Raw genomic sequence first — 11,739 nt, 5'->3', positions numbered from 1 at the left:
ATGCACCCTCTGCAGTTTTACTGTATCAATTTGACCTTCCCATTGACGATGAAACTCAGAAATAGGATCGGAATTAAATATAAGAGACACAATGCCGACTTAAGAACAGGAAGGCTGAGTCTTCCTACTGTCTATGTTTTGAGCATTTCCTGTGTCACCAGTTTTACATTCCGATGCACCTCTGCAGGTTTACTGTATCCCTTGGATCTTCCCATTGACGATGAAACACAGAAATTCCATCGGAATAAAATAGAAGAGACACAATGCCGACTTAAGTACTGGAAGATTGAGTATTCCTACTGTCTATCGTTTGATCGTTTCCTGTGTCACCAGTTTTACATTCCGATGCACCCTCTGCAGTTTTACTGTATCCGTTGGACCTTCACAGTGACGATGAAACACAGAAATTGCATCAAATTAAATATAAGAGACACAATGCCGACTTAAGAACAGGAAGGCTGAGTCTTCCTACTGTCTATGTTTTGTGCGTTTCCTGTGTCACCAGTTTTACATTCCGATGCACTTCTGCAGGCTTACTGTGTCCCTAGGACCTTCCCATTGACGATGAAGCTCAGAAATTGCATCGGAAATAAATATAAGAGACACAATGCCGACTTAAGTACAGGAAGACTGACTCTTCCTACTGTCTATGTGTTAAGCGTTCCCTTGTCACCAGTTTTACATTCCGATCCACCTCTGCAGGTATACTGTTTCCCTTCGACCTTCCCATTGACGATGAAGCTCAGAAATTGCATCGGAATTAAATATAAGAGACATCATGCCGACTTAAGTAAAGGAAGACAGTCTTCCTACTGTCTATGATTTGAACGTGTCCTGTATCACCAGTTTTACATTCCGATCCGCCTCTGTAGGTTTACTGTATCCCTTGGACCTTCCCATTGGCGATGAAACACAGAAATGGCATCGGAATTAAATATAAGAGACACAATGCCGACTGAAGTACTGGAAGACTGAGTCTTCCTACTGTCTATGTTTTGAGCGTTTCCTGTGTCACCAGTTTTACATTCCGATGCACCTCTGCACGTTTACTGTATCCCTTGAACCTTCTCAGTGACGATGAAACACAGAAATTGCATCGGAATTAAATATAAGAGACACAGTGATGACTTAAGTACAGGAAGACTGAGTCTTCCTACTGTCTATGTTTTGAGCGTTTCCTGTGTCACCAGTTTTACATTCCGATCCACCTCTGCAGGTTTACTGTATCCCTTGGACCTTCACAGTGACGATGAAACACAGAAATTGCATCAAATTAAATATAAGAGACACAATGCCGACTTCAGTACAAGAAAACTGAGTCTTCTTAGAGCCTATGATTTGACCGCTTCCTGTGTCACCAGTTTTATATTCCGATGCACCTCTGCAGGTTTACTGTATCCCTTGGACCTTCCCATTGACGACGAAACACAGAAATTGCATCGGATTTAAATATAAGAGACACAATGCCGACTTAAGTACAGGAAGACTGAGTATTCCTACTGTCTACGTTTTGATCGTTTTCTGTGTCACCAGTTTTACATTCCGATGCACCTCTGGAGTTTTACTGTATCCATTGGATCTTCCCATTGACGAGGAAACACTGAAATAGCATCGGAATTAAATATAAGAGACACAATGGCGACTTAAGAACAGGAAGGCTGAGTCTTCCTACTGTCTATATTTTGAGCATTTCCTGTGTCACCAGTTTTACATTCCGATGCACCTCTGCAGGATTACTGTATCCCTTGGATCTTCCTATTGACCATCAAACACAGAAATTCAATCGGAATTAAATAGAAGAGACACAATGCCGACTTAAGTACAGGAAGATTGAGTCTTCCTACTGCCTGTGTTTTGAGCGTTTCCTGCGTCACCAATTTTACATTCCGATGCACCTCTGCAGGTTTACTGTATCCATTGGACCTTCCCATTGACGATGGAACACAGAAATAGCATCGGAATGAAATACAAGAGACACAATAACGACTTAAGAACAGGAAGGCTGAGTCTTCCTACTGTCTATGTTTTGAGCGTTTCCTGTGTCACCAGTTTTACGTTCCGATGCACCTCTGCAGGTTTACTGTATCCCTTGGATCTTCCCATTGACGATGAAACACAGAAATTGCATCGGAACTAAATATAAGAGACACAATGCCGACTTAAGTACAGAATCAGTGAGTCTTCCTACTGTCTATGTTTTGAGCGTTTCCTGTGTCACCAGTTTCACATTCCGATGAACCTCTGCAGGTTTACTGTGTTCCTAGGACCTTCCTATTGACGATGAAGCTCAGAAATTTCATCGGAAATAAATATTTGAAACACCATGCCAACTTAAGTAAAGGAAGACTGAGTCTTCCTACTGTCTATGATTTGAGCGTGTCCTGTATCACCAGTTTAACATTCCGATGCACCTCTGCAGGTTTACTGTATCCCTTGGACCTTCACAGTGACGATGAAACACAGAAATTGCATCGGAATTAAATATAAGAGATACAATGCCGACTTAGGTACAGGAAGACTGAGTCTTCCTATTGTCTTTGTTTTGAGCGTTCCCTGTGTCATCAGTTTTACATTTTGATGAACCTCTGCAGGTTTACTGTATCCCTTGGACCTTCACAGTGACGATGAAACACAGAAATTGCATCAAATTAAATATAAGAGACACAATGCCGACTTAAGAACAGGAAGGCTGAGTCTTCCTACTGTCTATGTTTTGTGCGTTTCCTGTGTCACCAGTTTTACATTCCGATGCACCTCTGCAGGTTTACTGTATCCCTTGGATCTTCCCATTGACGATGAAACACAGAAATTCCATCGGAATTAAATAGAAGAGACACAATGCCGACTTAAGTACTGGAAGCTTGAGTCTTCCTACTGCCTATGTTTTGAGCGTTTCCTGCGTCACCAATTTTACATTCCGATGCACCTCTGCAGGCTTACTGTATCCCTTGGACCTTCCTATTGACGATGAAACACAGAAATAGCATCGGAATTAAATATAAGAGACACAATAACGACTTAAGAACAGGAAGGCTGAGTCTTCCTACTGTCTATGTATTGAGCGTTTCCTGTGTCACCAGTTTTACATTCCGAAGCACCTCTGCAGGTTTACTGTATCCCTTGCATCTTCCCATTGACGATGAAACACAGAAATTGCATCGGAATTAAATGTAAGAGACACAATGCCGACTTAAGTACAGAAACATTGAGTCTTCCTACTGTCTATGTTTTGAGCGATTCCTGGGTCACCAGTTTCACATTCCGATGAAACTCTGCAGGTTTACTGTATCCCTTGGACTTTTACAGTGACGATGAAACACAGATATTGCATCGGAATTAAATATAAGGGACACAATGCCGACTTAAGTACAAGAAAACTGAGTCTTCTTAAGGTCTATGTTTTGAGCGTTTCCCGTGTCACCAGATTTACATTCCGATGCAACTCTGCAGGTTTACTGTGTTCCTAGGACCTTCCCATTGACGATGAAGCTCAGAAATTGCATCGGAAATAAATATAAGAGCCACAATGCCGACTTAAGTACAGGAAGACTGAGTCTTCCTACTGTCTATGTTTTGAGCGTTTCCCTTGTCACCAGTTTTACATTACGATGCACCTCTGCAGGTATACTGTTTCCCTTCGACCTTCCCATTGACGACGAAACACAGAAATTGCATCGGAATTAAATATAAGAGACACAATGCCGACTTAGGTACAGGAAGACTGAGTTTTCCTACTGTCTGTGTTATGAGCGTTCCCTGTGTCATCAGTTTTACACTTTGATGCACCTCTGCAGGTTTACTGTATCCCTTGGACCTTCACAGTGACGATGAAACACAGAAATTGCATCAAATTAAATATAAGAGACACAATGCCGACTTCAGTACAAGAAAACTGAGTCTTCTTAGGGCCTATGATTTGACCGCTTCCTGTGTCACCAGTTTTATATTCCGATGCACCTCTGCAGGTTTACTGTATCCCTTGGACCTTCCCATTGACGACGAAACACAGAAATGACATCGGATTTAAATATAAGAGACACAATGCCGACTTAAGTACAGGAAGACTGAGTATTCCTACTGTCTACGTTTTGATCGTTTTCTGTGTCACCAGTTTTACATTCCGATGCACCTCTGGAGTTTTACTGTATCCATTGGATCTTCCCATTGACGATGAAACACTGAAATAGCATCGGAATTAAATATAAGAGACACAATGGCGACTTAAGGACAGGAAGGCTGAGTCTTCCTACTGTCTATGTTTTGAGCATTTCCTGTGTCACCAGTTTTACATTCCGATGCACCTCTGCAGGTTTACTGTATCCCTTGGATCTTCCCATTGACCATCAAACACAGAAATTCCATCGGAATTAAATAGAAGAGACACAATGCCGACTTCTGGAAGATTGAGTCTTCCTACTGCCTGTGTTTTGAGCGTTTCCTGCGTCACCAATTTTACATTCCGATGCACCTCTGCAGGTTTAATGTATCCATTGGACCTTCCCACTGACGATGAAACACAGAAATAGCATCGGTATTAAATACAAGAGCCACAATAACGACTTAAGTACAGGAAGGCTGAGTCTTCCTACTGTCTATGTTTTGAGCGTTTCCTGTGTCACCAGTTTTACATTCCGATGCACCTCTGCAGGTTTACTGTATCCCTTGGATCTTCCCATTGACGATGAAACACAGAAATTGCATCGGAACTAAATATAAGAGACACAATGCCGACTTAAGTACAGAAACATTGAGTCTTCCTACTGTCTATGTTTTGAGCGTTTCCTGTGTCACCAGTTTTACATTCCGATGAACCTCTGCAGTTTTACTGTATCCATTGGACCTTCCCATTGACGATGAAACACAGAAATAGCATCGGAATTAAATATAAGAGACAACATGCCGACTTAAGTAAAGGAAGACTGAGTCTTCCTACTGTCTATGATTTGAGCGTGTCCTGTATCACCAGTTTAACATTCCGATGCACCTCTGCAGGTTTACTGTATCCCTTGGACCTTCACAGTGACGATGAAACACAGAAATTGCATCGGAATTAAATATAAGAGATACAATGCCGACTTAGGTACAGGAAGACTGAGTCTTCCTACTGTCTATGTTTTGAGCGTTCCCTGTGTCATCTGTTTTACATTTTGATGAACCTCTGCAGGTTTACTGTATCCCTTGGACCTTCCCATTGGCGATGAAACACAGAAATGGCATCGGAATTAAATATAAGAGACACAATGCCGACTGAAGTTCTGGAAGACTGAGTCTTCCTACTGTCTATGTTTTGAGCGTTTCCTGTGTCACCAGTTTTACATTCCGATGCACCTCTGCACGTTTACTGTATCCCTTGAACCTTCTCAGTGACGATGAAACACAGAAATTGCATCGGAATTAAATATAAGAGACACAATGATGACTAAAGTACAGGAAGACTGGGTCTTCCTACTGTCTATGTTTTGAGCGTTTCCTGTGTCACCAGTTTTACATTCCGATCCACCTCTGCAGGTGTACTGTATCCCTTGGACCTTCACAGTGACGATGAAACACAGAAATTGCATCGGAATTAAATATAAGAGACACAATGCCGACTTAAGTACAGGAAGACTGAGTCTTCCTACTGTCTTAGTTTTGAGCGTTTCCCTTGTCACCAGTTTTACATTCCGATGCACCTCTGCAGGTATACTGTTTCCCTTCGACCTTCCCACTGACGACGAAACACAGAAATTGCATCGGAATTAAATATAAGAGACACAATGCCGACTTAGGTACAGGAAGACTGAGTTTTCCTACTGTCTGTGTTATGAGCGTTCCCTCTGTCATTAGTTTTACATTTTGATGCACCTCTGCAGGTTTACTGTATCCCTTGGACCTTCACAGTGACGATGAAACACAGAAATTGCATCAAATTAAATATAAGAGACACAATGGCGACTTCAGTACAAGAAAACTGAGTCTTCTTAGGGCCTATGATTTGACCGCTTCCTGTGTCACCAGTTTTATATTCCGATGCACCTCTGCAGGTTTACTGTATCCCTTGGACCTTCCCATTGACGACGAAACACAGAAATGACATCGGATTTAAATATAAGAGACACAATGCCGACTTAAGTACAGGAAGACTGAGTATTCCTACTGTCTACGTTTTGATCGTTTTCTGTGTCACCAGTTTTACATTCCGATGCACCTCTGGAGTTTTACTGTATCCATTGGATCTTCCCATTGACGATGAAACACTGAAATAGCATCGGAATTAAATATAAGAGACACAATGGCGACTTAAGAACAGGAAGGCTGAGTCTTCCTACTGTCTATATTTTGAGCATTTCCTGTGTCACCAGCTTTACATTCCGATGCACCTCTGCAGGTTTACTGTATCCCTTGGATCTTCCTATTGACCATCAAACACAGAAATTCAATCGGAATTAAATAGAAGAGACACAATGCCGACTTAAGTACAGGAAGATTGAGTCTTCCTACTGCCTGTGTTTTGAGCGTTTCCTGCGTCACCAATTTTACATTCCGATGCACCTCTGCAGGTTTAATGTATCCATTGGACCTTCCCATTGACGATGAAACACAGAAATAGCATCGGTATTAAATACAAGAGCCACAATAACGACTTAAGGACAGGAAGGCTGAGTCTTCCTACTGTCTATGTTTTGAGCGTTTCCTGTGTCACCAGTTTTACATTCCGATGCACCTCTGCAGGTTTACTGTATCCCTTGGATCTTCCCATTGACGATGAAACACAGAAATTGCATCGGAACTAAATATAAGAGACACAATGCCGACTTAAGTACAGAAACATTGAGTCTTCCTACTGTCTATGTTTTGAGCGTTTCCTGTGTCACCAGTTTTACATTCCGATGAACCTCTGCAGGTTTACTGTGTTCCTAGGACCTTCCTATTGACGATGAAGCTCAGAAATTGCATCGGAAATAAATATAAGATACACAATGCCGACTTAAGTACAGGAAGACTGAGTCTTCCTGTTGTCTATGTTTTGAGCTTTTCCCCTGTCACCAGTTTTACATTCCGATGCACCTCTGCAGGTATACTGTTTCCCTTCGACCTTCCCATTGACGATGAAGCTCAAAAATTACATCGGAATTAAATATTTGAGACACCATGCCGACTTAAGTAAAGGAAGACTGAGTCTTCCTACTGTCTATGATTTGAGCGTGTCCAGTATCACCAGTTTAACATTCCGATGCACCTCTGCAGGTTTACTGTATGCCTTGGACCTTCACAGTGACGATGAAACACAGAAATTGCATCGGAATTAAATATAAGAGATACAATGCCGTCTTAGGTACAGGAAGACTTAGTCTTCCTACTGTCTATGTTTTAAGCGTTCCCTGTGTCATCAGTTTTACATTTTGATGAACCTCTGCAGGTTTACTGTATCCCTTGGACCTTCACAGTGACGATGAAACACAGAAATTGCATCAAATTAAATATAAGAGACACAATGCCGACTTAAGAACAGGAAGGCTGAGTCTTCCTACTGTCTATGTTTTGTGCGTTTCCTGTGTCACCAGTTTTACATTCCGATGCACCTCTGCAGGTTTACTGTATCCCTTGGATCTTCCCATGACGATGAAACACAGAAATTCCATCGGAATTAAATAGAAGAGACACAATGCCGACTTAAGTACTGGAAGATTGAGTATTCCTACTGTCTATCGTTTGATCGTTTCCTGTGTCACCAGTTTTACATTCCGATGCACCCTCTGCAGTTTTACTGTATCAATTTGACCTTCCCATTGACGATGAAACTCAGAAATAGGATCGGAATTAAATATAAGAGACACAATGCCGACTTAAGAACAGGAAGGCTGAGTCTTCCTACTGTCTATGTTTTGAGCATTTCCTGTGTCACCAGTTTTACATTCCGATGCACCTCTGCAGGTTTACTGTATCCCTTGGATCTTCCCATTGACGATGAAACACAGAAATTCCATCGGAATTAAATATAAGAGACACAATGCCGACTTAAGAACAGGAAGGCTGAGTCTTCCTACTGTCTATGTTTTGAGCATTTCCTGTGTCACCAGTTTTACATTCCGATGCACCTCTGCAGGTTTACTGTATCCCTTGGATCTTCCCATTGACGATGAAACACAGAAATTCCATCGGAATAAAATAGAAGAGACACAATGCCGACTAAAGTACTGGAAGATTGAGTATTCCTACTGTCTATCGTTTGATCGTTTCCTGTGTCACCAGTTTTACATTCCGATGCACCCTCTGCAGTTTTACTGTATCCATTGGACCTTCCCATTGACGATGAAACTCAGAAATAGGATCGGAATTAAATATAAGAGACACAATGCCGACTTAAGAACAGGAAGGCTGAGTCTTCCTACTGTCTATGTTTTGAGCGTTTCCTGTGTCACCAGTTTCACATTCCGATGAACCACTGCAGGTTTACTGTATCCCTTGGACTTTCACAGTGACGATGAAACACAGATATTGCATCGGAATTAAATATATAAGACACAATGCCGACTTACGTATAAGAAAACTGAGTCTTCTTAAGGTCTACGTTTTGAGCGTTTCCCGTGTGACCAGTGTTACATTCCGATGCACTTCTGCAGGTTTACTGTGTTCCTAGGACCTTCCCATTGACGATGAAGCTCAGAAATTGCATCGGAAATAAATATAAGAGACACAATGCCGACTTAAGTACAGGAAGACTGACTCTTCCTACTGTCTATGTGTTAACCCTTTAATGCATACTGTAGCTGATAAGCTACAGACCTCATTTCTTCGATTTATTCCATATGGAGAAACATTTTCGATCAAATTCGTTATGTAGCTAAGTGTATACACTCCGCTGCAGTTTCTAGTAGTTCTTCATAGCGATCATAGATGGCAGGACGAGCTGAAGCAGTTCGACAGTGAGCTGTGTGGACATACTGCCAAGTGTGTGTTTTGGCGGAAAGTTGAGGTGTGTTTTTGGTGTTTGTGCACTGATTCCTGGGTTTGAAAATTACTTTTTCATTTTGAAAACATAAGTAGATATGGTGTAAACAGTTAATTCGAGTGTCTTTGCGATAGATTTGAAATGAGGCCTGTTTTTGTGTATGTAGCTTATCAGCTACATTTTTCATTTACTGCATTTCAGGCGCTGACGTAAAAATGTCTCGAAAGAGTCAAGAAGAAATGCTTATGGAATGGTTAGAGATTCCACTAAGCAGTGATGACGATCTTGAGTGTTTCTCTGACGATTCCATTCAAGATGAGACATATGTTGCTCCAGAATCTGTTGATTGTGATAGTGACAGTAGTGACAAAGAAAGTCAAGTACCAGTAATTAGGACTGAAGATGTTTCTGGAACAAGACAATCTGATGTTATAATGAAGGAATCGACGTCACAGTTGTCTGATAATGCTCTGAAACTGCCATGCAGCAGCAAAAATGTTACCAAAAACAGCAGGAGTGTGGTTTGGAAAGATAAACAGTTGATTATCCCCGAACTGCAGTCAAAATTTCATGGCAATACTTCGTTACCAGAAGAAGTAAGAAACTTAAATACTCCATACCAATTCTTCAAACATATATTTCCATCTAAATTGTTTGATCTAATTGTCGAAGAGTCTCATAGATACAGTGTGCAGTGTAATCCTGATAGACCAATAGATTTATCCTGTGATGACATAAAAAAAATTTGTAGGCATCTGTCTCGTAATGTCAATAGTTCATCTGATCAAGACAACAATGACAGTGAATCAGTATGAGCAAATACGTAAGTTTCTTCACTTCAATGACAACAGTGCAATGATACCCAGGGGTGAAAAAGGTCATGATAGACTCTTCAAGATAAGACCCATAATAGAATTGATGAGATCTCGGTTTCAAACAATACCTGTTGAGGAGTGTGTTTCTGTTGATGAACAGATATGTTCAACAAAGGCTAGAAGTTATTTGAAACAATACATGCCAAACAAGCCTCATAAATATGGATACAAATTATTTGTTATTAGTGGCATATCTGGTTATGCCTACGATTTTGAGATTTTCACTGGAGATGACAATGAACCAGAAAAAAGAGTGACTGGGGAGGAAGACTTGGGAGCAAGTGCAAATGTTGTAGTTAGACTCAGTAGGATACTACCAAGAAATATGAACCACAAACTGTACTGTGACAATTATTACACAAGTCTGCCACTGCTTGTATGGTTACATAAACAAGGAATTTACTCACTTGGGACAGTCAGAAGAAACAGAGTGCCAGACTGCAAGCTCCCTTCAGAAGCTGAGCTGAAGAAAATGGCACGAGGTGCATCAGTAGAGCGCGTTGCAACAGTGGATGGTGTCGACATATCAAATGTAGTGTGGAAAGATAACAAGAGTGTGATGTTGCTTTCTACACTTGCTGGACAGCAGCCTATTCATGAAGCAGGGAGGTATGACAAAAAAACAAAGTCAAGAATAACAATACCTTGTCCACAAATAATTAAGCTCTACAATAAACATATGGGAGGTGTTTACCTTCTTGACAGCATAATGGGTCGACATAAAATTCTTGTGAAAAGTCGAAAATGGTATATAAGATTGTTTTACCATCTCCTGGACATGGGAGTAGTCAATTCCTGGCTGTTGTATAGGAGAGTAGCAGAAACCAAAGGGATTAGGAGAACTATGAAACTCTCCGAATTTCGAATGGAAATTGCTCACTGTTTGTGTCGCTCAGGTCAAACTTCAGCAAATCGTGGAAGGCCAAGTAATGAACTCGAAAACCAAATACAAGCTAAGAAGACAAAGGGGCCCACAGCACATGTACCTCCACAAGATGTAAGGCTGGATCAAGTAGGTCACCTGCCTTCGTACTTGCAAGTGAGACAGAGGTGCAAAATGCCAGGATGCAAGGGATTTTCCTGGGTTCAGTGTAATAAATGTGCAGTTGCATTGTGTTTGCACAAACAAAAGAACTGTTTTCAAACTTTTCATGTAAAGTGATTATCACATGCTTGGGTACAAACCTGTTGGAACTAGATACCTTATTGTTCATATATAAAAGTGTATAAAATATACAATAAATGTTCAATATTTACAACATTAATGTCCTATTTATTATTTTAGGATTTTTCCCTTCCTATACAAAGTATTTAATCATAATCAACAATTAAATTACGAGAGATTTGGTCAAAATTGAGGGAGCAAAATAAGCACATTTATTGTGGCTCGTAAGGTGTTAACTCAAAATGTAGCTGATCAGCTACAAAGCGATTTTCAACAATAGTGCTTTGTTAATTTAATTTAAAAAATTTTTCAATATTTTTTTCGAAATGTAGGCACTATACTCTAAACATGGTAATTTTTACAGCTTGAAATAAAAAATCATGCATTTAAGGGTTAAGCGTTCCCTTGTCACCAGTTTTACATTCGGATCCACCTCTGCAGGTATACTGTTTCCCTTCGACCTTCCCATTGACGATGAAGCTCAGAAATTGCATCGGAATTAAATATAAGAGACATCATGCCGACTTAAGTAAAGGAAGACAGTCTTCCTACTGTCTATGATTTGAACGTGTCCTGTATCACCAGTTTTACATTCCGATCCGCCTCTGTAGGTTTACTGTATCCCTTGGACCTTCCCATTGGCGATGAAACACAGAAATGGCATCGGAATTAAATATAAGAGACACAGTGATGACTTAAGTACAGGAAGACTGAGTCTTCCTACTGTCTATGTTTTGAGCGTTTCCTGTGTTACCAGTTTTACATTC

The 11,739-nt window shown here is 40.7% G+C and overlaps 1 protein-coding gene across 1 annotated transcript; it reads left to right on the top strand.

Annotated features, from left to right (window-relative positions):
- Positions 1-9,697: 9,697 nt before the first annotated feature.
- On the top strand, positions 9,698-11,369 carry LOC126263624 (piggyBac transposable element-derived protein 2-like). Its single transcript, XM_049960711.1, has 2 exons — positions 9,698-10,819; positions 11,337-11,369. Exons 1-2 carry the CDS (start codon positions 9,698-9,700, stop codon positions 11,367-11,369), a joined length of 1,155 nt encoding a protein of 384 aa, XP_049816668.1.
- Positions 11,370-11,739: the final 370 nt, after the last annotated feature.

The sequence above is a fragment of the Schistocerca nitens genome, chromosome 6 (assembly GCF_023898315.1).
Source record: "Schistocerca nitens isolate TAMUIC-IGC-003100 chromosome 6, iqSchNite1.1, whole genome shotgun sequence".
Taxonomy (NCBI): domain Eukaryota; kingdom Metazoa; phylum Arthropoda; class Insecta; order Orthoptera; family Acrididae; genus Schistocerca; species Schistocerca nitens.
The sequence above is the reverse complement of the archived record's forward strand: the minus strand, read 5'-3'. Positions and strand labels throughout refer to the sequence as shown.

Bases quoted from the DNA above. Each gene is read 5' to 3' on its own strand.
- LOC126263624 (XM_049960711.1), top strand. From the start codon at position 9,698: ATGTCAATAGTTCATCTGATCAAGACAACAATGACAGTGAATCAGTAT. The intron at 10,820-11,336 runs GTAGGTCACCTG...TAATTTTTACAG, and splicing joins AAGATGTAAGGCTGGATCAA to CTTGAAATAAAAAATCATGC.